This window comes from Zalophus californianus, chromosome 12 (assembly GCF_009762305.2).
Source record: "Zalophus californianus isolate mZalCal1 chromosome 12, mZalCal1.pri.v2, whole genome shotgun sequence".
Taxonomy (NCBI): domain Eukaryota; kingdom Metazoa; phylum Chordata; class Mammalia; order Carnivora; family Otariidae; genus Zalophus; species Zalophus californianus.
The window spans coordinates 41,246,673-41,274,601 of NC_045606.1; the positions used below are offsets into that span (position 1 = coordinate 41,246,673).

The 27,929-nt window shown below is 42.0% G+C and overlaps 1 protein-coding gene across 2 annotated transcripts in view; it reads left to right on the forward strand.

The window, feature by feature from the left end:
- Positions 1 to 212: 212 nt before the first annotated feature.
- NXPH1 (neurexophilin 1) overlaps positions 213 to 27,929 on the forward strand; it is a 287,962-nt gene continuing 260,245 nt past the window's right edge. The window contains exons 1-3 of one of the 2 annotated variants that reach the window (XM_027572978.2): positions 213 to 687; positions 815 to 1,066; positions 1,918 to 2,081. In XM_027572978.2, the coding sequence (XP_027428779.1) occupies positions 2,028 to 2,081 (54 nt within the window). In that variant the 5' untranslated portion in view covers positions 213 to 687; positions 815 to 1,066; positions 1,918 to 2,027. Of the gene's footprint in view, positions 1,067 to 1,917; positions 2,082 to 27,929 lie in introns of both variants that reach the window. The other variant, XM_027572977.2, reaches the window with a different exon arrangement.

Sequence of the window (27,929 nt, forward strand, 5' to 3'; positions counted from 1 at the left end):
GGCGCCTAGAGTCTGCGCCCGAGGCGGGCCGGGGGGCCCTGCTCCCTCCTGCGCCCATTCCTGCCCTACGCACCGCCCCACTACGCTCCCCACCACTCCCCTGGCGGTCGCAGTCCTCCTCACGCCCCCAGGGGACTGGGCGCTGCGGTCACCAGAGATACCTCAGGAGCCACTTCTCCCTACGGGCCTGGCCTACGGAGAGCCTGGGAGTGGGATCTATTTATTCGGGGTATTAGTCTCTGAGGAATCGTTCACGCACGTGCCAATGCAATTGCCCGTGTCGGGAAGGTAGGCGCTGTGAGCGGCAGACCTACGGAGAAAGCACCACCTCGTCGGCGCCCGGAGCCCCAGCGTGCTCCAGAGCGTCCCCCAGTGGCCGGGCAGGACCAAGCAGAGGGCCTGCTTCTCCGCTCCAGAGTGGCTCCCTGGCTTCCCGGTATCGCGGTAGACGTGCAGCTGCTCGGTGCGCCAGGAGCCTTCAGGTCTTGCCACCCCACCCCTCCCTCAGAAACTCGGACCGTTTGCGCTTGCCGTGTTGCTTTTTTTCTTCTGGAAGGCCCGTGTTTTATCTCTCGAGTTCAAGTCCCGAGGACTTGCCCAGTCTCCTCCCCTTAAGTCATTTCTACCATCCTTCAGCAGCCTCGGAAAGCGAGGAGCCCCGGACTGCTCGTCCAGGAGCCAGCGCTGGTGGGTCCCAGTCCGTCCGGCGCATTCGCCCAACGCATTGGCCTCTCTCCCTCCCTCTCTTACTCCCTCCCTTTCTCTCTTCCTCTCTTTTCTCCTCTGCTTCCCCCTCCCTCTCTTGCCTCTTAAGTTTCCTGCACCGTGAATCCAACTGTGCCAAGCCTAGGCTCCCACGGAACCGATCTTGAGCGCGACCCGGGCACTGAGACGCCGACTCCGCCGACGCTGGACGAGGCAGCGGGACCGGTCAGCGCCTGAGCATGGAGATGAAGCGCCAGGGAGGGCATGTCCGGGGCGCCGGAGACGCCAGGCCCGAGTAGCTCCTCCATGGAGCCTGCCCAGAGCGGTCCCTGCTCTCCGGTTTCGCCCCTAGTCCTGTGCGGTACGTACACTTCGCCTCCACAGTCCCGGAGAGGATATCTTGGAGCGGGGTGGTGGGACACGGGGAAGGGGCGGCGGGAGGGCCACTGGTTGGGGGACAGAATGAGCCTGGCGGGTGACCTCACAGACCCGGGTAGGCTTCCACTCTAGAAGTTAGCGACTGACTCTGCCCTTTGGCTCGAAAAAAAGTAGTGCCAAAGATGTGCTTGTATGCGCGTGTTATCTCTGTGCAGGGGGCTCGAATGGGTAAACTGAGCCCGCTTTACTGTATGCAAATTGCATTCCCTTTCCCCACCCCCACTCCATGGAACGTGTTAAGATACCCAGCACCTAATCCCGGTCAGCTCTACCTACCCCTTCCTCTTCCCGCGCCCCCCTCACTCAGTCTCTCCAGCCCGCTTTCCCTCTCTCTTTCTCTCTCCTCTCTCTGCTGGTGTGTACGTGTGTGAGCACTGCCAGGGCTGGCGAAGAACCAGCCGCCGCCTTTAAGTCCGAGCCGCCCGGCCATCAAACACTAGGGCACGTCTCGCTGCCAGAGACGCTTGGGCTCGGAACCAGCCTGCACGCGGCTCTGTGTGCCCCTCCACCTCCTGTCTCCACTGGCCGGGAACTCGCACCCGAGGAGTGCAGGGCGCAAGGAGCCCCTCATCCTCCTACCCTCCTGCCCGCCTGCCTGCGGACAGCGCGCTCGCTGGTTTCAGGCGCTGGATTTACTCGCTTTTCAATTTTTCCTGCCCCCCGCCTCCGGGTTTTTGGTCCACCCCTCCCCTCCACGACCCCCTTTCCTCGCTTGGTCGCCAAGCCTAACCTTGCCCGCGTGGTCATGGGATGTCTAATTTCATTTGTATCTAGGCTGCTGAGAGCGCTCCTTGCTCTGTAAAGTGGATGTCAGGTGGATCTATGTTTTTGAAGGAACAAAGACTCAGCGAAAGCACCGCCGAGGAAGTTTGAGACGCGGGAGGATGCAGGCTGCGTGCTGGTACGTGCTTCTCCTCCTGCAGCCCACAGTCTACTTGGTAAGTCGCTGCCGATCCGGCGCCCCCGCAATCCCACCCTGGTCGCGAGGCCAGACAACCAGGGGCGCGCGGGAGGAGGGTGAGATCGCCAGTTCAGCGAGAGCAGCGTTCCTAGCGACCGTGTTGGAACAACTTTGGCAAGCTGGTCTTTGGTTCCCTGCGGGATTTTCCGGTTTTCCCACCCTCATTTCTTGCTCCAGTCCCCCTTTTCCTGAGCGTGATTCTGAACAGAGTCTAGGGCGCCCTAGTACCCAGAAACCGAGGAGCTAGTGGGACGGGATGCTTTATGGGGAGAGAGGGCAAAAGAAAGGGTTGACTATACACGGAACTCTCATTAGTTCATCCACAGAGTTTAAACGAAAGGAAATGGAGGTTGAGAGTGTGGAGCACGAATTTGCCTAGGTCTGTGACTTTGAAAGTGAATCCACCCACCTGGTCCCCCAGTTTGGAGATATGACACATAAAGAAGTGCAGGTAACTTTGTTCGACTTGTAGGGTTCACAGAGGACAAGTGTATCAGACACGAGCACCGCAAGCGATTAGAGTTCGGTCTGGGTTGCCCCGGCAAACATGTAGCGGTTCTCCTCCCTCTCCTCCCAATCTCTTCTTTCCACCAGATAACCAAACCCCAGTTCCAGGGCCCAGCCCCTTACTAGGGAATGGCAGACCTTGTTGTCAGGAAAATACTAAGCAAAGCCACTGCCTGTCTTTCTGGAGTGGGATTTCGGGGGTCTGGATTTTGCACACTGTTGGAACTGGGGTTGGAGATGAATTGGTAGCTGTGGGCACCGCGTGGAGCCAAGACGGAGAGAACGATTTCTCCTGTCTGGCTTCAGGGAGGGCCAGGGACACTCGCACCCTGCTGGCGAAGTTGTGTTCAGTGCACCGACTCCCCATAGCTTATTTCTGAGCCACAAGAGCGCACGGAGGGCTCAGTGTGTTCTGACGGGGGCGAGGAGCGCTGGGGCAGCCTGAGCTCTCTGACGGGGCTGGAAAAAAGGGATGGGGGGGTGCCGTCCCTCAATCCCAAGGGCTTCAGAACCCACAAGCCAGGGAGCAAAAGTGTTGCCAACCCTTCAGTTGAGAGCGTTTCCCAGCTGTTGCCCTGGTGCATATGACTGCAGGGCTGCTAGTTGTGTGAACTCTGTGTATGTTAATGAGTGTGTATGTATACGCGTATGTGAATATGTATGTGAGGGTGTGTGCCTTTCCCGGGTTTCGGCTTCAATCCAGGAACCCTCAGTGTTGCCTGTCTTTGCATCTTTATCGCCTGACTATCGCAGCCTCGGACGCCAGAGGGCGCTGCGCGTCAGTGTCCTCGCCTGCAGGACACCTTGGGGTAAACAGGTGAAAGCCAGGGCAGCCAATCCAAAAGAACAGCCATTCTGACTCTGTCACCGAAGTCTGTGCCTTCCCGGGCTGGAACGCAGACAGAATGTAAAAATTGTCCTTCCCATTTTCCATCTTCAATCATTCTTGCCCCCACCTGTGTCCAGTCTACTCACTGACATTGAGAACCGAAAGACCGAGGGCAGAAAGTTTGGCCAGAGGAAATACAGAAATTGTTTATTGAAAGAAGGGGCGGGGAGCAAAATGAAAGCTACAGAGGAGGGTTATTAACGATTCCCTTGACCATGGAAACCCTCCTGCCCCTTTCCTCTGCATACCTTTACGGATGACCTGAACCTCAAGACTGTTCTTATGTCCTTGGACTGTGCTCACACACGGCAAAAGGCTTGGGGCTGTGGTGCAGTTTATTGCTTGGAGCAAGTATTTCGATAGTCTGGAAAATAATCTATCAAAAGCAGAAGTGAAATCAATACGTTGTGTTAAATTTTAAATGTGTTTGTTGGCAGTTAAACCGTTTTCCACTCATTACAACAACAGTGCTGGATTTATTCTAATGCGCTGCGTTCTCAACAACAAGCGCATTAATTCTCCTTTAATTGTAAACTGGGAGCATTTGAAAACCATTCAGTGTGCAAATTATGCTGATTCAATTACCGCTTAGTTACAGACTTCATTACCTGAATGCCTTTTGGCAATACGGAGAAAGGAGACAATTTTTCCAATTTCACTCAAAACAATACGAAACGTGAACAATAAAATAGAGATGGCGATTTAGAAGTCCATTCTTTTCTCTCCGATCTAAAGTTGTTTTGTGTGTCGGGGATTAGAAACCACACGGCACCACAAAAACAAAAGGCTGGTGGCTGTGACCCAAGGTAGTATTTCCAGGGATTGTAATCCCATGGTTATTTGCCCACAGAATTCCAAGATATTTTCCTGGAAGAACAGGGAGCTGGTTTTTACCATGGAAATAAACTTAAAAGGGTGAATTGGGCAGTCAGGACAGGTTGGTTCTAGGCAGGTAAGGAAGTGGAGAGCCTTGATTAAAACTCTAGGGCAATGAGACAGACCAAGAAATGGTCAAAGCTTCTTTCTCCATCTATTTTATTAAACACCACACACTGTGACTGAATTTATCATTTATTTGTAGCTGATCTTAGGACATCCCAGATCTTTGCAAGAAACTGCAATAGATGTATGCAGTTTGTCAGGAGCTGCAAGGAATGCTCCAAGAAGGCAGGAGTGGCAAAACCATTATTTTATTTTATTTTTTTCTCCTTGAGTTGCCATAAACCAAGAAGGAGTTTAATGAGTAATTTTATGTCTTTATGAGCTCACGCCACAAGTTAAGTGACGGGGTACTCTATTTATGCATTGCCTCCCAGCTGATAGCCCAGTGCACCTTTCCCTTTAAGCCCCTGGAATCCCAGTTATGTTTTCCAAGCAGTGATTGCCACATTATATCCAGGGGAACAAGATTTGTGTAGATATCTCTTATACAAAAATATTCCTGCTTCTACTTATAGAGAAATACCTTAAATATTCCCAAATTGGGGATTTTTAATTTATTTTTTAAGTGAAAAACAATTCTCTATCCAGCAGTTCAGTGCTCCATTCTTAAGTCACACTCTTCTGCCTGTATTTGAGTGAATGTTCTCAAAATCTTTCTTGGCCCAGGTTTTTTTTGGATGCCTGTTCTAGGTTGAGGATTTTGAGTGTTTTTGTGTTTATCGAGAGATGAGTCTGTTCTTATTTCAAACTGGAAGCTTACTTAGTACTGCAATGGGAAGTTAATTAGAAATGTGTCTACAAAGTAAGCTTCTGAAGCATATTAGCTAGCAGACTAAAAAATCACCACAGGGCTAACTCCATCCATAAATGCAGGGAAGAAGGAAACCATTTAAAAAAAATAAAGTCAAGGAGATTTTCTGTCTCCTTGTTTTGTGTATTATAGATTTTGTGTATTATAGATTTAAAAGTCTCATTTCATCAGGAGACGTACCTATCACATAACAATACTTGTTTAAAAATTAAAAAAAAAGGTCCTGCAATCTTTATTCTCCTGTCAATTCTGGACTGATACCAGGATGTTTTCAATATGATAGAATGGGGTAACAGGACGATAGCATTTTAACTGAATTGAAGCACACACTGGATAAACTAGGAAAATGTGATTTCTGGTTCTGAAGAAAGGGAGTCCTAAACTGGGTTCTTTTTGGTGGATCAAACTGAAGGATAGGCCAGGGCACACAGGGAGAGCACCTCCCAGCAGAAAGCAGAGGTGTCCTGTTGGCGGCTCACCTGTGGCAATTTTCAGAGTTGAGAACTGAATCTAATGAGCACTCCCTGGGCATGTCAACAAAAAAGTTACTCAGAAATTGAGTCCAGAGAATCTGGCAAGGGGTTGAATGATGTTATTGTGATCAGTCACACATCCACAGTTGTATTTTCATGAGAAGAGGCTCCTTACCCTCCAATTTAGGTCCCTCCAGTTCTGCTAGGAATTAAAATTCTAATAATCTAGTTGCTTTTTAAACCAATATGGGCAAGAATTGAAAAAATTCTTTCTAAACTTTGTCCTTAAAAAAAGATTTTGAGTCAGTTATTCCCTCGAATTTAGAGCGTCTTTAAAATGTGAATATCACTCCAATTGTTCAGTAGAGATTAAAGAGTGATTAATATATCCATGGAATACTACCTCTGCATATTAGAAGCCAGAGCATTTGGGTGAATTTTACTCAGCATGAAGGTGGCTATTAAGAACTGAGGAAGGTGAGGGAAAAGCAGCAGGAGAGAGACTACCAATGTCTATCCTTTGGACTAGGTATGAAAATTAAGCCTCTGCCCACTGAAAATTTTACAATTTGAGCTTATTCCTGAAAAGAAAAGTGCATTAACTATCTAACAGTGTCTTATTCGGTGTTTTCTATTAAGGCCAGTTCTTGGTGGCAGTACTAAAAGTTCCCCAACACCACTGCATTTCCTGATTTTTCTATCCCAGACCAGCCTTCCTGAGACAGGATTAAACCTAGATTTTTGAAGGAGCCTATGCCCCAGCAGCACAACATGAAAACTTATCAGTCCAAAGACATGTTCTAGGGCTCTGTGTGTGTGTGTGTGTGGGGGGGGTTGCTACTATTTTAGGCATTTTCCTGAAGTGTTCAATTTTCCATTGACCAAGAAAGCAGCTCCCCTGGTGTGTGGGAAGCACTTGGATGGGTTGCCCTCTGCCACACTTCAGGAGGATGATGGTAGTCTGGGGCCTTCTAGTGATAGCTTCTGGGAGAAACTGCCTTTAGTATTAGAAAGGGAGAATCAGAATCACTACAACTTTCTCAGCTGTATTTTCTCCGAAAGCCATTAAGTTTCTGGCTCCTCTTTGTGCGAAGTTGATTTCTATTTGGCTTTGAATTGTTGACGGCTATTTCCTCCTTAATGAAAGTGTTATCTGGGTGAAAAATATATCTGGTGGCAGGGAAATTGGTTGATTTTTTTGAGATAGGCGCCCAATGTCCTACTTTTCTATCTGAGGGAAAATTTTCTGCAGACTACAGAAATTGACAGCATTGTCCAGGTAATAACCATCGTGGACAATATTTTCAAAAGGACATTTGAGTGATGAAAGCATTTGGGTATTGCTTTTTCAAATATGCAATTTTCTGTCTTGGCCTTCTTTGATTTTATAGGGGGTGGGTGAGAAGGGACCAGGAATTGGCAAAGGGACGCCTTCCTGGTTTCTCCCAGTCCTGAAATATCGAGGTGCTCCTCAGCTTCGCTTGGAATTCCTGGGTCTGAAGAGCCCTGAATGGGTTTGGCTGTCGCGGTGATGATTTTAAGAGTCGAAAGGGAATCTTGGGAATGAGGGATGACAGTCTTCTTGCGCTCCTCCGCCCAGAAATAAAGCCGATGGAAGCTCTGAAAGTTGCATGCTCTCAAGTAGCCAGTTAGGAAGTGTGTATTCTTTCGGAGTTGTTTGTTTAAGTAAGGTGCCTAGCTTTGATTCGATCCTGGAAAGTTCCCTTAAAGCAACCAAGTCCTTCTGGAGCTTCCAGATCTCATTCTAAGACCTAACCAGTCTTCGCCATTTTAATTAATAGGGGGAGGCGGGCTAGTCAGGTTGGCGAGCCGCTGGTCGGGTCAGCTGCTTTCAGGAGCAGCGGGGTGGCAAGGCGAGTACGCTCTCTCGCCTCGCCGTGCAATCTCCTCGCTACCATTCCTTAAGTCCAGACGCCTGTTTGCAGGAAGTTGCGGTCTTGATTTATCCGCTACTCAAGCTTGCGACCAGCTCTTTTTCTCTATGTCAGCACTAACCCCTCCCGGAGCTTGGTAAACAAGGCGCGCACATTTTTTCTGCTGTCGATTGGCATGTTGACGACTCTGCTTGAAGGAATGTGACAATAAAGTGGGAAACCAAAGCTTGGCAAGCACTTAATCAAGGATAAAAAGGTTCCGCTGTAAGGATGTCACTCAATTTATTGTGAAAGTCGAATGAATTACGTTTAATGAAAGTGCTCCCCAGATGAATTTTACCGGCAATTTCCTGAGTTGGCTCTGTCAGCTCGAGATGAGGAAATGCCAGCCCAGATCAGAAATGAGCGCCCATCTCAATTACTATGCAAGCTTTCCAAGAGCGGCTTTTTATTGAGATAATATATATTGGCGGCTTCTTGGTGCCCCTCCGCGCGCCTAGGAGCGCGTTTGCGCATTTTCCAAGTTTGCCATCTGCCCTCAAGGGTTGCTGGCTGTTGTTTAAACTTCTAATGAGTGCGCCGCGTTTCTGCTGCGGACTGAAAACCTAATTACCCCCTCTGCAAACAGCTTTTTCTGGAATATTTTGTTTACTATGGAGGTGCGGGCTGGCGGGGGTGAGGTGGGGGTGGGACGGAGAGGAATCCTTTCCTCAGGTGCCCTTCGTTACAGAAAGTTCCTTTGTCGTTTAGTCGGGTGCTCTGGGTGGTGGAAAGCAAGGTGGCGCCCAGAGCCGCGTCTCTGGGATACAGAGCACCGTGGGGTCCCAGGAGCAGTGAGAGTGCATCGGCTTGCCTCTCCCGCCGCAAGTAGCGAGAAGACTTCTAACGCTCCTACTTCCTTTAAATTAATGAGAGTATTTTCTCGTTCAAGCCGGAAATACGCTGGGGAGGGGGATACACAGGCCACTGCCGGAGCGCATCACCTCATCTGCATGAGAATGGAGAACCGAGAGGCTTTTCATGTAGTGCTTCTTTCTCCCACAATAAGACAAATTGCTGCTTAGAAATACCGAGTGTTTCCTTAGAAACTGGCTCGTGGGGGCTCTGCGCGTCCCCGTTGAACCTGACTTCGGCCAGGCCTGGCCCATCACCCTCGTAACCCTAATGGATTCTGACGGGAAGGATACGAGGCAGTGGCGGTGAAGGCCGCGAAGGGAGGTTGGGCGCCCTCGTCCCACCAGAGGGAGGGGGCGTCCTCTTGACACAGAGGTCTCAGAACCCCTCCCCATCCATTGATTTTAAAGGCCATTTCAAGTCGTCCTCTACAGTTAGAAGCGAGAAGCTTTCTTCGACGTAGGCTTCATATCCTAGACTTGGAAACCCTGTCGTTCTCACCAAAGCCGCAGAGTGTTCGGGCCCCGGGAAGTTTGCCAGCCGGAGTCGCTGCAGCCACAGCTGCACGCTCTATTGTCTTCTTTTAGCCTGAGATGACCTCGAGCAATCCCAACTGGTTTAAGAAAACATAGGTACAGCCCTCTCGCGTCTAGACCCCAAGCCTTCATACCAAAGCGTTGCTTCGGGGGAACTTTTTGTCGACGTCGCCGAGCTTCGGTGCTTCTGGGGCAGCAGGCAGGAGTGCAGCAGTTCCCCGGAGGGAGGTCGCGGGCACCGAGACTGAATGGGTCCGTGGCCGGCGGCTGAGTAAGCCCGGCCCGCGGAGCGGTTCTTCAGAACCACGGACAGAGCCACAGGCTCCGCCCCGCCGGGTGTACGCAGACCGGCCCTACTCCATCGCGGAGGCGCGGACTCGGTCCCTCTTGAAGTAGAGTTGGCGCTTTCCGCAGACACTTCTCTACCGTCCAGTCGCGACTCTAACGACCCGCCTCCCTCTCCCAGTCTCTCGGGAGCACTGAGCTCAGATCGCTAGGTCCCCAGTGTTTCCTGTGGCCAGATCGGCTCGTTTGCTCCACTTCCCCCCAACTTCCGTGGCTGCGGCGTCACATGATTACCACAGAGTTTAGGCTGAGGGGAGGTGAATCCTTGTTTCCCCCACTTTCTCCTCGCCCGTCCGCATTCCCTCGCACAGTTCGTTAAATCTACCCCTCCTCCCAAACAAACACGAATCAAGTGATGTAGAGCTTTAAGTGTCTTTAACAACGTACAAGGCCCGTTTGACACACAAGGAAACTGAGGTACGGAGAGGGATTACCTTTCTCGCCTGAGTAAAACCAAGTGGGGAGAAGTGATTCATGCCCTATCTCCCACCTGCGGGGAACACGGCTGGAGACACCGAGACAGCCTCCAGGATCAGGCGCTCTTAAAGAGCGACGCGGGTGGAGGGTGGGAAGTCGTAATTATTATGAATTTCTAAAGGACCAGTAATTATTCACGGGAAGCAGGACAAACCGCGGCTCGGGCAAAATAATCGATATATTTCCTATCGAAAGTGCTTGGCTCGCCTTTAATGCAGACGAATTGGGATGCAGCCTCATTATTTTCCGTGTGGTTAGGCTCCCCGGCGTGGGGCCTGATGCAGCGTGGAATCTATCATCATTAGAACCAGGATGGGGTAGGGGGAAGTTTCTCCTTATTTACTTAACAAAACAAACAAACAAAAAGCCCCTAAACCCCGAACAACCCCCAAGCACAACCACTGTCCCGCCTCCCCTTTTCTTCCTCCACCCCTCTTCCCCGGCTGTTGTTGCATACTCTCCCCTGGCCTTTCTGAACCCTCTAGAGCCAACACTGCGGTCATTTAAAAATGTGTGCAGTTCCTCCTTGGCGGTAGTCGCACGGTTGATTTGTTCCAGAAATAAGCCGGGGAGTACCCAGAGTTGGCGCTAGGGGTTCTCTGTGTCAAAGGCGAAGGTTGGCTGGAAGTTCTGTCTGTTTCTCTCGCCTCGGTGTAAGAGGTAATCCTTTCAGGATACCCGATTCTGCAAATCCCCGCAGTGTTAAAGGAGCAGAGGTCTGGCAGGCAGTTCTCCATCAACCTCTGTGAGAAGCCAGCTTGGAGAAAGGCAAACCCGTGAGAAGAGAACCAATCTGGAGGTGAAGAGAGGCCAGGAATTGAATAGGAATAGAAGGGAAGGTTCAGGAGCAACGCCTTCCAGGGTCTTCTAGAAGGCCTGTCTGAGACCAGCCTTCCTCTTTCCAGCAAGAAGCTGGCCTTTTGCCCTTGGGTCAACCCACTGCAGTTTTTAAAGCCTGGGAATGGGTCCCACCTTAACCCACTGAAGTGGATCTAGTGTCCAGGGTCCTGCCTAGTGAATTGCACAGCGTTTTCCTATTTCTCCCCACTTGTGCAGCCCTCGCTCCTGGGCACAGTCTTTCTCCCTTAGAAGTTGCCTGCCACCCCTGGTGGGCAGCTGCTGGGTTGGAAGTTGATTCTTGTGTGGGTGTCTTCACTGTTTCCTGCAATGCCATTGCTCTTAAGGTCAACAAAGTGAGGTGTGTGTGTGTGTTGTGAGTGGTTGTGTATTTTTGAGTGCTTGGCCTTCATCTGGCTCATCCCTTCTTTATAACAGATCAGTCTAGCAGGGAAGATAGGGTGTGGCACTTAAAAAAAACTAACTCCACCTCCTTAACTGCATTAAAATTATCACAATTATAATAACATCTATAACATTAATGAAAGCAAAAATTAAAATTGTGCACTTCCAAGCACTAAAGTAGAAATAATACCTTTCACCTTCACTTGAATTTTCTTTTCCTCAGGGCCCAGCCTTTCATGGTATATTGTGATTACCTGAGTGTCTTTGTTTGCATGCTGTCAGAGATAGCCAGCTAACTCAATACCAGGACTGTATGATCTACTGACATCATTTCCTCCCACCATCTTCATTTTTAGAGGCTTTATAATTAAACTCTGTGAGATATATGTAACATGCATCCAGTGGAGAGGCTTTTTGCTTATATTTATGTAGCATGCTGAGGAAGGAAAATTAAGGAAGTGCTTATATTGAAGTAATAAGCTTGCTTTGATATTAGCAGGAATGTCCTTTTAATTTACTTTTCTCAAGTCTAAAAGATTATCTCTGTAAGACCAGACCCCACAGTCATGCCTTTTAAAGGAAAGATTCCAATAAAGTGAAAAGACATTTATTAGCTTGTTCTAATTTAGTGTAACAAAAGGCCAGGCTAACCACTCACTGAAAATGTACACTGGGCTTATCATGGCAAAGTTGCAGTATGATGCAGGAAGCTGAGCAGAAAGAGCTAGCTGGAGATACCTTCAAGGCCCTACATTTTTCTGTCTCTCCCTGTACCTAACCCATCACAAGATACACATGTAGACATAGTGTAACATGGCCTTCCGGAGCCAACACAAAGACGTCACACTGCAGATTGGGAGGAATTTTAATAAAATTGAAAGTTACAGTCTAAAAAGAAGGAGACACATATTTTCTTCTCTAAGATAGGTTATTACCAGGAAAAATTATGATAGAAAAGCTTGGAGAAAATTTCCTGACTTAGAAGAGTCTTTTTCATTTCCAAGTTAAACATACACATATGCACACATAGCAGAGCAAGATTGGATATACATCTGTGCATCTCTCTTTGAAAGATTCCCTGGGAAATCATAGTGGGGAATTCTTAGTTGCTGGTCTTGAAATTTCAACTTGAGTTTGACAGTAACATTTCCTTGATAGGAATCTGGTAACTGACAGTACTATTGTCCTGTTTATGTCAATATTTTCAGGAGAGCGTGAAAGCAGTTTTGGAAAAGAGAGACTGCTGGCTTGATAGATGGAATTTTAGTTATGTATATATAATATACGGCAACCTCTCCAACCGAACTTTAGAAGATGATTCTTCTCCTTGTAACCTTGTAGCTGAATGTTACTAGAGGCCCACAGCTATATAAAACAGCTTATATAGAATTAATGGACTGCTTTACATTCAGTCTCTTACTTGTGAAGCCCTTGTAAAATATCACATGTACTTAAAATAGGAAGAATATAAAGTCAGGTTTTGTGTGCAATCAATAGTTGTATATGGTTCGGTGAAATATTTGATTGTTTTGAGTGAGTTTGACAATGTGATGGAAATTTATTGTCCTTCTTTGTGCACTGATGTGCTAATCATAAGGCTGCCCCTTCTTTTATGTACTTGACCGGTTTTTGAAAACTGATTGTAAGACTCCAAGGCTACATCTAAGTACACAACCAAGATTTTAGGAAAGATGCATTTATTAATTTGCCAAATTACAAAGAGATCCATGGGCCACTGTGAAGAAAAAAAAGAACAACCCTCCAATATTGTGTTATTATTTTGTTTAAAATGATCAACAATATATTTTTTGTTTTATTGGAGTTGTGCATTGTGAATATTTAAGATGCAATTTTGAAGAAGAAAGTAAGTGGAGGGTTTAAGTTAGCCTCAAACTTCATAAAAACCAGACTTTCTGAATATAGTGAAATTATTAAAATAAATCTCTTCAGCTACTTTCCATAAGTGTGGGCAAAACTTAGAAAAATTGGAGGGCCTTATTCTTTTCTTCCTTTAGACATATATTAAAGACTACAGTTTTATTAATTCTTTCACGTGGTTTATGGATTTTTGAAGATACGCCATAAGCCTCACTATGAATTTCATTCTTCTATTTTCTTTCTTTGTATTTTCATTTAGAGAATAAAACATTTCTTTTGCCTGATTGGACTGAGAATTATCATGGCCAAAAACCATAGTTACTTTTTCAAAACCTTTCCCCTTCCCCCTATTTCATTTAAAGATTACCTAGAATAGTCAGACTTTTTTTTTTGTCCTCACTGTAAAAATGACCCTTATACTATTGTTAACATCTCCTTTAAATAAGGAACAAGTGCCCTAGGTTACCAACTGGCTATATTCATTGCTGATGCTGCTCAATGCATGATGGAAAACTCTTAAAAACCTGAGCTGGATTATGTGAATTCCATTATACTTTCTGTTTGAGAAGTATTCAGTGAAAATACTATAATTAATCCCAGGTTTGATTCTAAATCTATTTGTAGAATGATGAGTTGTGATTTGTTCTTGGAGCAGCTGTGGTGTTGGTAATAGGGCTGACTATATGATCTCTAAAATTGAAAGTATAAAATACCTTTATTCACATACCTTTTTCAGTCATTTGTGTGTAGTTTGTTGCACCAGAGCACCATCATTTATTGTTTTACAGAACTAAATTTAGAGAAAGATGCAAACCATTGCATTTGAAAGGAAGTTATTCATCCATAGTCAGTGTAGTATTTCTTTGGTCTTCATGTGAAACTTAATTGCTATTGATGTGGAGATTTTGCAAAACATGGCAGTGTTTTTGCCTCTTTCACAAGAAATACGTAATTGAATGATGAATGCCTCATGTTAGATTTTCAACCTTATTTCTTTAGGTTTAGTAAGGCAGAGTTATGAACAGCTGCACGGAAGAGCCAGCCATAATCTCTAGCCATTATCAAACCAATGCAGATCTGGCATGAACACAGATGAGCTGAACTGCCACTTTTGGATCTGCAGCTCTGCTCTCTGAAATGTGCTGGAGAGTGGAAGCATGAAAAGTGAATGATTTGGCTCAAGATGTTTAATCCTGCCTTGCATTCTTGACTGAAATCCTTTACAGTTAGAATGGTTCTAATTAATGTGTGGCCAGATGCATATGCACATGTCTCAGATTGCTGGATTCCACACCCGCCCCCATCCCCACCTCCCACAGCCTGCTTCTGTTCTTTGACCAAATGGTGAAGAAAACAAGAGGCTTTAAAGGCAAATGCACATGTGGAAAGATGGCTGATATCCTACTGAAATATACTCTACTCTACTCTACTCTACCTACTAGGTGGGTAATGTCATGGTGTCAAGTGTCAAGATTGAATTCTTGGTAGAAATAGAGGAGTTCTGATGAGAAATTGGAGGACTTCTGGGCTCCAAAGAGGACCTGGCCCCTTTTCAGTCATCCCAGGATCTTCCCCCCGCCCCCCCACTCAGATCACTCATTTTACTTCTTAAGGGAAGCAGCACTGAAAAAGACTTGTTAAGAAAAAGGAGGGGAAGAGAATGGCAGTGTATTTTCTTAATTCTGTGACCTTGGGCAAACTTTTTAACCTCTCAGACCCTGATTTCCTTGTCTGTAATATGGGGTTAACGATACTTTCTACCCCATGGAGTTATTATTGAGAATTAACTGAGTTAATGTGCTATAAAGACTCTGAAAGGTGCCTGACACATAGGAGTGGTGAGCTAGTAAAGAAGAAAGTCCCGTTACCCATTAGACAGAAAGGTGTCTGGGCCAGGGTCTCCTGCTCCCAGCAATAGTCCTTATATGGGTGAAATGCAAGGACTGACTCTACCCTAGGACCATCCTATCTTTGGTTTCCCACTTGCTTATTGCTGGACAGTTGCCCAGTGTTGCCCAGAGAGCTGTAAGTATTTAATGTGAATAGTAACCATTGTGACTAAAGCCAGGAAAAGATGGCCATTTCCTTAGCAACCAATCAAATGTTTATTGAAATGAAGACACAAGCCTTTGACAGGCCTAATGAACAGATTGCCTAGTTGAGTGAGAATTCTTGTGATGTTTTAATTTTAGGTGGCAAACAATATGAACATTTATTAAGATCTAATTTAAAATATTGGTATTTATGAGCATTAATTGCTTTTAATTACTTTAACATTTGAAATTCTCTTAAACTTTGCACACAAGGTAAGCAGAACATCTCGCCTACTAGTTTTAAAGTGCAGGGACCTTTGGGCAGGGGATATAGACTACTTTCTTCCATTAAAGTTCATTCTAGCTGAATGCCTAGATGTGGCAGCACCATAAGCTCCCAGTAGTACTAGAAGAAATAATTTGATAGGATGAGAACCACAGCACCTCTCTCCTATGCCGCCCAAAATATCTCCTGTCTGCCACCATATGCCTCCTTCTAAGACATTGCTCTGGGTACCCAAGAAGAGTTCCTATATGGAAACACTATTTTGTGTCTTGTATTTGACATGAGAATTGGGAAAAGTATGGGTGACTGCTGGGGATAAAATGTTCTACATTCCTATTTATAACCAGAGCCAAGCACTGTGCCTGGACTTTAGCATGGATTTTCTTTTTCATTCTCACTTTATTTTCTCAATCCTATGAGATTTGTATTATTAATATCAGTAAAGTTTTGTTAATATCATTAGTGTTAAGATATTACTATGCCCATCCTAGTCATATCATTAACAATACACCATTTTATAGATGAGGAAATTGAGGCATTGAGAATGTGTCTGGTGCAAGGTGGTGATATTCTATCCCAGACAGTCTAATTCTTTAAATTACTGCACCACATTATGTGTGTGTGTGTGTGTGTGTGCATGTGTGCACATGTGCATGCATGAGCACACATAATGGAGCGGGAGGAGAATGAGACTCATTTTAAAAATTTTTGAAAGAAGTAACTGTTGCTTTCCATTTTAATGCACAGTTCTTCTTATTTGGGTAGCTGGAGTGTACATAAAATTGCTGTGGTGTTACCATAATGTAGTAGTTTTAATTAGATGTTGTTACTCTTGAAGGGTTTCCCATCAAATGGGGGATACAAGGGTAACAAATGCAAGTTTGATATCAATGGTTGTGACTTAAGCTTGTGCTGATGGCATGTGGGATACAATCTCTTTAGGATGTCTGCATCTATTGACCTGACTGATATGAAAAATGATCCCTGGGCCTCAGGGTAAGGTAATAAGTGAGACCAGGGCATAAAGCACAACCCTCACAGTCATCTGTGATGGAGTTTAAAATGATCCATAACATCTGTATCTCTCCTAGCAAATCATACACCTGTTTTGTGAATTACTTGCCATGTCTGGACATGAGGAGGTGGGGAGAGGAGAGTAGAGCTTATTTGTAAGGGGATAACCACATGTAGGAGGCATAAACTCCAGTTTCTCCCGTGGCATTTATTCTCATGAATCCTGTGTTCCGACAGCTTACCAGATATAAAACAGAGATGTAAATCCGTATTCTTTTAAGAGCAAAATTTTTGTGTGATGATATAAAGTAAGAAACTTTAAAACATCTGTTTAGTTTAATACCTTATTGTCAGAATAGTCCCAAACATTCAACTAGTTTAGCTTAGGCATTTTTATCATAGTCTAGATATATGATTTTAAAAATAAAATTGAAAAATGCTCTCAAAATATTCTATAGAATTACTCATGTTGGATTTAGGAATTTTTCTATTTCTGAAGAATAAAAGTAGATCCAAGATATTTCTGCCCAAAGTAGAAGCCCTCTGGCATGGAATGGCAGGGGGAAAGCCTGGTTTCATTTCAGTCTTGTGCTACATTTGACCTTGGGAGAGCTCAGTTATGCCTTGGGGCAAAAAATTAAATGTTCCATTTTGCAGCACTGTCATCTTTCACCTTTATGTGGATTTAAAAATGTAAATAAAATTGCTTTCTGTAAATGGTATACATGAAGGTCATATTCATATTCTCTGCAAGAATTCAAAATGCCATTTGACCCATCATTGGCTCAATAGATAATAATGTGTTCTATTCGTTTCTAGTAATCTACTTTTTAAGCATTTTATGGCCCAATATTTTTATGCCTAGTTCCTAGTTTGTGAAATAAGAAATCAGAAATAAACCTTTTAGCACTTCATTGTAGATTTATTTATAGAATATATGTTTTCAACTTTGAGCTTTTAAAAATGCCACATCTTCCCAGAATACATTTCCTTAGTCATAAAAGTGGTCTGGCTGAAAATCTACAATGAGAGAAGAGTGTACTCTTGAAAAATTTTGAGGGCTCAAGCTATTCCAGTTATAATCTGAAAAGCAGAGTGCAACCAATGGATTTAGAAAGTAAAGTAACTGCTCTTCTCTTTGGGGAAGAGGGTGTTTGAATTATTTTCATTGAAATTTGGATAATAAGACCCTAATAGATCCTTGTATTTAATTGTCATGATTTTGATTGTTAAGGACTTTTGATTGCTTCTTCTGGAGGCACCTGTTAGCCGTCTCTGAAGCACAGATGGCTTTATCAGCAGCAGTAGGAGTTTCTTTTTCTTACTAACCTTGAGCTGAACACATTTTTTTTTTTGGACGATGAGCAGACCAGTGTCATCCTAAGTTTTTCTGTCTTTGGGAAATTACTTTGTTTATTGAATAATGAATTGAGATCACTGTTTCAAAAGCTTCTAGTTGTTTTTTTAATTGCAAGGAGTGTTGGTCCTCCTTCTAAGTAGATATATAATGAATATTCAGTGACCAAGGCCATAAGACTATGATGATAATATATCTCTGTTTGCTTGGGATAGTCCTATTTTATGCCTGTTGTTTATATCAAAAATATTTTCTCTTACTTTCAAAAGTGTCTTGGTGTAGATGATAAATTATACGGTCGTCTTACATGTAACTCAGTGTTCAAATGGCTGACTGAGAAAGGTTGATTAGAAGTCTTTTTATGAAAGTCTTATGATTATGAAAGATTGTTGACTGGGAAAGAAGAGCATTTCCATCTCTTCTACACTCCCTTTCTCATGAAGCGTTCAGGTTCTTCATGAACTTGGGTAACCAGGGTCTACTACCATGATGTGCTTCATGGAACATATCCCATACTCTTTTATTTAAAAATCTGGTAAAATTTTTTATTAAATATTATGTATTACACAATCATGAGAAAAGTTGATAGAAGACTGATTAGTTGAGGTCCTGCAGAGTGGCATCAGCTTGGTGAAATTGTTTTGGCCCAAGGCCTAGAAACTAAACTTTACCAATGCTTTTAGAGTTAACAGTCAGAAATAGACTCACTCTAACCTGAATATTCTTTTGATAATGCCCTTATCCTGTGAGAACAATACCTGAAACACTTATCAGAGCACATTTCTTTCATTATGGTAGCTCTGGAGAGTCCAATTAGTAATCAAAACTTGATATATATCCATATATCTATGTATCTTTTTATATCTCTATCTATCTATCTATATATAGATAACTTTGAGATTATTTCACAGGAGGGCATGGCAGAACCCAAAGTAGAGTAAAGGTTCTCTTTTTCTGTCTTGTGCCTTCCTATCCTTGAGAGTGGTGAGCATGTGTCACCCTACTTGCTTCTCTGAATCCCTATTTTCTATGCGAACAAACCCATTCAGTCTTTTTGATACATTTTTTTCTCTAAATATGTTACTATTACTGATGACACTTCAAACAGCAGCTCCTACTGAATATTCTTCCTATCCCCATTTTCTGTTAATTTTATTACATTCCCTGAAGGCGTTGTTTTCTCCTTTCATATCTTGGTTCTTTATGGGCTAGAATTTCATTGACACTACCATCTTTTACATCTCCCTTTTTTAAGGCTCTGCAAGGCCTTGAGACTAGGATATGTGACTCTGTGATGTTGATTTAATGTTTTTTTTCCCTTTCATACCTTTACTCAGGAGTTATTCGTGATGGGTAACTTAAACAAGTAGATAGGCAGCTAGACAAAGCCATTTAGTGCATGGTGGGGAGAGGGGAGAAGAAAACATTTTCCATACCTCTGTTTAAATGCTTGACCTGTTTTTACAGTAGTCATCTTGTAGACATGTCTTGCTTTTTCTGAATTTCTTGGGATTGTAGAAGTTGGTGCCTAGTAAAGCATTAAAAAGAGTTGGGGGTGAGTAGGGTGAGGTGGCTATGGGGATTAAAACTAGAACGACTGCACAAATTCTCCTCTGTTTTGCAAATGCACTGGCAAAAGTTAACTGGACCCTCCTTGGTAGGAAGTATCAATGTGGATCGCTCCTTCTAATAGCTCAGGAGATGAGTATGCTTCCTACTTTGCTTTTCTTGGAAAAAAATCTCATGAGGAATTTTCCCTTAGAAATCTAATTTGTGCAGGTCTCTGGCAAGGACAGAGTTTAAAATTAGCTTTTAAAAATTTATCTTTATTTTTAATTATGGTAAAAAATGCATAAAGTAGAATTTACCATCTTAATCATTTTTAAGTGTACAGTTAGTATATTCACATTGTTGCGCAACCAATTTCCAGAACTCTTTTAATCTTGTAAACTGAAACTCTGTACCCATGAAATGACAACTCCCCATTTCCCTTTCCCTCTAGCCCCTAGCAACCAACCGTTCTACTTTTTTTCCTCTATGAATTTGACTTATCTAGGTACCTCATATAAGTGGAATCATACAATATTTGTTCTTTTGTGACTGGCTTATTTCTCTTAGCAAAATGTCCTTAAGCTTTATCCATGTTGTAGCATATGTTAGAATTTCTTTCCTTTTTAACTAAAAAGATTTTTTAATGTGGACTTTTTATTGACCTTTTTATTGTTTGTTGGTTTTGAGTCATAGAGAACCTTAGCCTATACCTATTTAATACAGGAATTCCTCCATATTTTCTTGTACACATGTGGTTTTATTTTTTTATATTTAAAACCCTGATCCATTTGGAATTTATGTCTTGGGTATGGTGTAAAGTATTGGTTTAATTTTGTGTTTTCAAATGGCTAACCAGACATCCTAGCATCATTTATTTAATATCCCATGTTTGCTTCAGTGATTTGAGATGATGATTTTATCATATACTAAGTATCCTTACATCTGTTTCTGTTCCACTGGTCTGTATACACCAGAAACACTATGTTAATTTGAAAGACTGTTTAGCTTTATTTAATATTTGTAGGAGCCTCTCAAAGATCTTTTTCCAGCTTTATTGAGATATAATTGATATACAATATTGTATAAGTTTAAAGTGCACAAGTGATGATTTGATACACATCTATATTGAGAAATATTTACCACAATAAGGTTAGTTAACATATTTCTCACCACACATAATTACCATTTTGTTGTAACTTTTGTTATGGTGAGAATATTAAAGGTCTGCTCTCATGATTTTCAAGTATACAACACAGCATTATTAACTGTAGTCACCATGCTGTACATCTAGTTATCATGCTGTAAATTAGACCCTCAGAACTTACTCATCTTGTGACTGAAAGTTTGTACCCTTTGACCAACATATCTCTATTTTCCCCACCCCTCAGCCCCTGGCAACCATCATTCTACCCTCTGTTTCTATGAGTTCAATGTTTTTATCTTCCACATATCAGTGAGATCATACAGTATTTGTTTTTTTTTGTTTGACTTATTTCACTTAGCATATGTGCATTTTATTAGACTCCCGAAGGCATTGTTTTCTCCTTTCATATCTTGGTTCTTTATGGGCTAGAACTTCATTGACACTGTTGGCTCTCTACCATCTTTTACGTCTCCCTTTTTTAAGGCTCTGCGAGGCCTTGAGACTAGGATATGTGACTATGTGATGTTGATTTAATGTTTTTTTTCTTTCAGACCTTTACTCAGTGCCCTTAGAGTCCATCTATGTTGTCACAAATGGCAGGATTTTCTTTTTTTATGGCTGAATAATACTTAGGTTGTTCCCATGTCCTGGCTATTATAAGTAGTGTTTCAGTGAACTTGGGAGTGCAGGTATCTCTCTGTGATAGTGATTTCATCTCCTTTGGATGTATACCCAGGACTGGGATTGCTGAATCATGTGATAATTTTATTTTTAATTTTTTGAGGAAACTCCATACTGTTTTCTGTATAGACTGTCTTAATTTACATTCCCACCAACAGTACATAAGCATTCCCTCTTTTCCATAAACTCACCAGCATTATTTTCTTTTTGGTAATAATCATCCTAACAGGTGTGAGGTGATATATATCACTGTGATTTTGATTTGCATTTCCCTGATGATTAGTGATTTTGAGTACCTTTTCATGTACTTGTTGGCCTTCTGTATGTCTACTTTAGGAAAATGTCTATTCAAGTCCTCTGCCTATTTTTTAATCAGACTTTCTTTCTTTCTTTTCTTTTCTTTCCTTTTTTTTCGCTGTTGAGTTGTATGAGTTCCTTAGATATTTTAAATATTAGCTTATTATCAGATATATGGTTTGCAAACTTTTTTCCCATTCCATTGGTTGACTTTTCATTTTGTTGATTTTTTTTTTTTGCTGTGCAGCTTTTTAATTGAATGTAGTTCCATGTGTGGATTTTTGCTTTTGTTGCTTGTGCTTTTGGTGTCATATCCAAGAAAAAAAAACCCAAAACCAAAACAAAATATTGCCAAGATCAATGCTGAGGAGCAAGGAAAGAGTTAAGAGTTAATATAATATGTCAGGAGTTTCATTCCAGCCTGGAAACTAGAAGGGACTAAAAGATAGAAATCATCAGGTTTCTTTTCAAAGATACTCCCCCCCCCCCATAGAATTAGGAGGAAAGAACAAAGGAGAGAGAGGGGAAGAAAGAGAAGGAAAGAAAAATATTTAGTATTTGCAATTATTCTATATTTGGAAACTATCATCATATAAATGTTGCCCTCTCCAATGAGCCGAACAATTGACATGTGCTTTCACTCAACATCTGAAAATGATTCTAAATATTTTAATCAGCAGAAAAGAGACCAAAGGGAAAACACCCTAAATAAACAAACAAAAAACAAACAAGCAAACAAATACCATGTGCAATCACCAAAAAATTTTATGGACATGTCTCTTTGATTTCCAAGATGGCTGTATATCCCAAATGGCATTTTGCAATGGGGTGGTTTTTCTAAATATAGTAAATGGGCAAATATTCTCTTAAGCAAAACATTTGCTTTAAGAAACCTCAATGTTTTATTAATTAAACTTCCTCAGCTGAGGAATTTCTGAATCATGTGTTATAATTGCTCTGAAGACTATCATGATGTTGGTACTAATAAATTCCAGAAGTGAATGACTTTTTTAACATGTGCCTTATATATAATTTTGAAAGAAAAAGTCAGAGGACTGCCTTTGGAACTTGGCAGTGAACAATAAGCTATAGCCGAAATAAGAGATTATTTTCTATGTCTTACGAGTTGAGAGTTTAAAGGAGATAGATGGTCACTTCTAACTACCACACGTAAGGAACCAAGCGTTTCTCCCGTGCATTGTGTGCCAAGCTTCCCTTGTTACACAATCCATCTTTTCCATACTTGGCTTCTAATGACTGGGTAAATGATAGAATTAGGACAAGAAGGATGTAAAAGATTCTCAGATGATGTTTTTTGGCCACTAGAGCCTCTTTTTTTTTTTTTTTTTTTAAGTGAAATAGGCTGTACACCCAACGTGGGGCTTGAACTCATGACCCTGAGATCCAGAGTTGCATGCTTTACCAACTGAGCCACCCCAGTGCTTTATTAGCTCCTCTTTTTAACCACTACTGTGTCTCTCCTCCCTCTATCTAGGATATGCTCAAAATTAAGAATGAGTGCAAAAGGGTTCTTTAGAAAGGGAAACATGGTTCTAGAGACCCACTGCTGGTTCATGGTGAAGGTTAAAAGGATGAGTCAATTGTTTTAGTTATCAGTGTTCACTGGAGTCCCAACATTGAAACCAGAGTTTACATCCCCATGGAGCAATCTAACACTTTTTATAAATCATGAATTTCTCTATTTTTGTTATGGTACATTGTGTTCCAGACAGGAGATAGAGATAGGAAGAGAATGTGTAGAAGTCTTTGTTTTCTTTGGTAAATACAAAAGACAAGGGCAATTAAAAAAAAAAAAAGAGTCTAGAAGTCTAAATTATGCTACTGATGCTATCATTTGAGTTGCTCTGTACTGTGGAGTGAATCATGGGCCAGAGAGGCTGGGTGTTCGTGCCACAGATTATCAGCAGTAACCTTGTAATGGTATGTCATGCTATTACTTTCCATAAGACCTCAAACGGATCAATGGATTATTCCATGAACTATATATTGTTAGTTCTCCTATATGTAAATTTCACAAAAGGAGACTAAAGCTGTGTTTGCAGAACTGTAGTATAGGGCTGAAAAGAGAACGAATTGGCTTAAAGATCAACTTGTGGCCACTTTAAAAGACATCCCGAGACTTTAATCAGTTGGTGTAATCGTCCATGTATGAAGAAAATTGATGCACTGTACATTGTATCTTGGTGAATAATCTCTGATCCTGTTTTCCTTTGTGGTGCCATTGAAAAAAGAAATAAGTGGATCTTTTAATGGAAATCAGGGCTCTTCCAGCTTTAGTGGAAGGGTGAAAGGTAAAGCTTTATTTCCAAGCCAGGCATTTCAGCTCACAATGAGAACAGACTTCCCTCTTTCTGTACACCATCTGCATGCACAGCCTTGTGGCCTGGGTTGCCATTTACTGTCCAGAGAGAATGGCACTTCCCAGAAAGGATCAGAATTTGAGCCTGGAATTTTAACATTCACAAGCTGTCTGTGAGCACAGGTTGGGAGGAAATTGACTGATGCTTATCAGCGTCCACTTTTTGCCACTTCTTCCAAAAGTGTTTGGGCCAATATTTGATATCAGATGCTGTTGGAAGTCACTAACCTATAAAATATTAAGTGGCTTATTCCAATGCACATTGATGTACTTGTCATTTGTTCAAACCAAGTGTGAGATGCAGGTTTGTTTTTCTTTTCCCCCAAAGGCTATTTTTTTTTTGCCAATCAGTTATTTGCTGACCCTTACAGGAAAGTATAATTCTTTGGAATGGTACGCACCATTCTTGTGAAGTCATCAGACAATTTTCTAGATGTAACCTCTACTCTGAAATGGAGAGGTAGGGAAGCTGGGTATTGGTAAGTTATTTTATAAGTGGTGGAGCTGAGGCACAGGATAGTTAATAAATGCCTTACCTGAGTATCCCATGTTGGAATTAGAACTCAAGTCTACTGACTTCCATCTTGCCAGCAAGAGAAATTAAGAGCTACAGGATTTCATACTATGCCATTCCCTGTCTAGATAAGGGTAAAAGCTTAGTGTATTGACTTAGGGGGATCTTACCTAAAAGCACAATATTTGTAAGGGAGATAAAGAATTCTGGTTTATCCTGGTGGGAGCTGATTGCAATTCATTGATTCCTGGTTTGGGCATAATAAATAATAAATAATTGTTGTGATTGCTTATCATTATTTCTTGATTCCAAGGTTGCTATAGTTTGAACAATTTCATGGAATAATCTGTCCATCTCTTTAGAATTCACAGAGGCTGTGGGACCTTGAGTCTGGTCCAAGTGTCTGTGTGTGCTCAGCATGTGACAAAAATGATGAATGGAGATGCGGGTTCAAGGAAACAGAGGTCTTATTGGAATGACATCTGCTTCTCTTCTAGGCCAGACATGTCATACCAGGGATCGGTGAATCATGGTGGAAGAGGAATTCGACAGGCTTAAAAACATAACGTTTTTTCTGGTCTATTTGATTTTGAGCAGAAAAATGAACAAAAACAAAAGTAATTGATTTTTCTATTTCCTATACTTTTTACATCCAAACTCATAAAGCCACGTTAAATTAACTGCAAAAGTGAACAATTTTTGCCTTTATTTTAATTTAAGCCATGATTGCCCTTTTATATCTATTCACTTATTAAGGTCCAACTTGGTGAAGACAACATTTTGATTTTGTATTTTCAGATTGTTTCTTTGCCAGTGATTTCTAACTCTCCATCCACCACTGTCTAAATAGACTCTCCAAGTTTCAAATTATATTAAATTGTCAAAATGGTAGCATATTATCCTAGGTAGACTTCCAAATACTACCTCACATCTAGAACAGAGAATCTCATTTCTGTAAAGATCAACTGAATATTTATGCTCAACAGGTGGGCATTTAAAAACACTTTGTGGGACTTTGTGGGAGGGGCATTTGGGGGGCTCAGTCAGCTGAGCAACCAACTCTTAGTTTCAGCTGGGATTGTGATCTCCAGGTTGTGATCTGGGTGTGTGTGTGGGGGGGTGTTTATGGGATCCAGCCCTGTGTTGGGCTTCTGCTCAGCATGGAGTCTGCTTGTCCCTCTCCTTCCCCCTCTGAACCCCTCCCTCATGAACACACACACACACACACACACACGTGTGCACGCGCTCACTCTCTCAATAAATAAATTCTCCAAAATAAACCCACTTTGTGGGAGCTATGGGTTCTTTACATTTTAGAATGGCTTTTAAGAGATATTTTCAAGTTCTTTAGTTATGGAAGAGGCATTACATCTTGACTTTCCACTTAATTTCTTGTGGCATTAAAGAAATGTTCTTTGTTGTGCAGCCTTTTACAATGCCAATGAAACAGATCTTCACTTCTCTGGTCTAAGTAGTCTCATTTTTTCAGGCAGTTGCAGAGCCTCTTCCTAAATGGGGAAAAGAAACAACCTACAGATGCAGTCTGACTGGCATATGCTGGATCAGAATTGGTACGCTAGTGGAGAAAGAACATTTGTCAAGCTGTACAGCTAAGAATCATGGTATTTGTAACATCTCTGGCCTGGAGGCCCACATTCTTAACATAGTTGAGAAACTGAGGGTTTAGTCACATGCCATATTTTTCACTGGTAGGATGCTTTCATTGCCCTAATTTTTATGGCCTTAAAAAAAAAGTTAAAAGGAGCCTCAAAAGGCAGGTATGCCAATTTCATTAGTCCATTAGTTCTCATAGCTACTGGCACTCTCCTCTATTCTTCATACTTAGATTTCCTCAGCATTCTGTTTGGACTGAGCTCTTAGGATCTACATATCTATACTTCGCTTCTCAGCCCTCTGGCAAAGACTAGGTGCAGGCTGTTTTTCTCCCCTTTCTGCACGTGTGTGTTTCTTTGAAGACTAAGGTAGGCATTTCTATCATCTTTGTTGCCATTCATCAAAATAATTTTAAAAAAATTCTAGAGCTATGAAACATTTAGAAATGATTCAGAACAATTCCAGTTTGCTCACTTGCTTAAGATCAGACAGCCCGTCAAATGCCTGAGCTAGGTTCCTGGAACAGTTCTTAATGATGTCATACTAAATGTCTTCATTAGTTCTTTGAGACCTGTTTTAGTTAAATTGGTACATTTTAAAAAATTATGAAAATAAGTGCTGGCTCACAAAAATAATACAGTGGTCCTAATTAGTTGATGTCTAATGAGACTGCCTCTAGTCTGCTCTTTTTCTTTCATAGTTTGTAGGACTATGCTGATGTGACATGAGGAACAAAATGTTCCAAGGAGTCATGGGGGATCTTTTACTTTTAGGTTTGTTGGCTTGAGAAGTGGAGAGAGAACCAGATGAGTAATCAAAGACACGTACCCTAATTCTGATTCTCTCAGTCTCGGGCAAGACTTAGAACTGAAATACACCCAGAGTTCATTTACACTAGCTCCTCATCTTACTGGAAAATGAGCAGAATGATGATGTGACTAATTCAGGAATATACAGCTAGTTATAGGAGGAACAAGGAATCGGATCCTGGTCTCCTGAATTCAAATCCTTTAGTATTTCTCCTACAGTAAACTGCTGTTAAAATCATTCAGCTTCTCCAAGTCTCCATTTTCTCATCTGTGAAGTGATGATTGTGGTATTTGTTCAACTATTAGTAATAGGGTTGTTGCAAAGAGTAACCTTAGATGAGAGAGAGACAGAAGTATATATGTTAACAATTTAATGCGGTAGGAATTTGGTGGAGTAGGAATTATGAGTGAAGCATTTCAAATTTAGCAGGTTGAAATAATCTTGATGGAAAGGACCACTTTATGCAACTATTTGAAAAGGTGCTTTCTGCCATGGAAATGGAATTTTGGGGCAAGGGACGCCCTGCTTTTCTTCAACTAAATTTATAAATTGATTATTGTCTTGGAGTCATTCTTATCCATAAACTTATAATTACATAAAACAGCCCCATCTCATATAGTAACTTTTTGATGTTGATCTAGTAATGATTTTTCTTTGATTTTTTTTTTCCAAGCAGGAAAAAGTTAACTTAATGAACATCTTGGGTCGTCTCTGTGGTCTAATGATTTAATGCTTATCTAAGAATTTTAGTATTTTCCAGGCAAAATAGTTAATGAGGACATAAAATTATTCATTTTTTACCTGCATTCTAGATGAAATGATATGAAAGAAGCATGATTAATTTCATCATGTAGAGACTTTACTGGCTTTTACAAATTAAAGCCAAATACCCTTCATGAAAATTCTTGGAGATGTGACAAGCTGATTTATATTCCATTAATTTAACTCTATTTAGGCAGAATCGTGGACTTTTGTACTAAAACACAAAATTAATTAAATTGCCCAGTAGTATAATTACAGTTTCATCAACAGAGAAAACAACTTTGAATGCCAGAGTTTTGAAATGTTAAACTGAATTTTCAGTTTAATTTGGGTACCCTGCCATCTTCTTCCCTCTAGATATATTGATGCAATTGCATGCACTATTTTCCCCTGCTTATGACTTCAGCTTTGATTCCAGTGTGTTAGACTTGTCCATGGTGGGTCATCAAGGCTGGAGGAGGCTATGAGGTTGGGGAGACAAAAGCATCGAAAT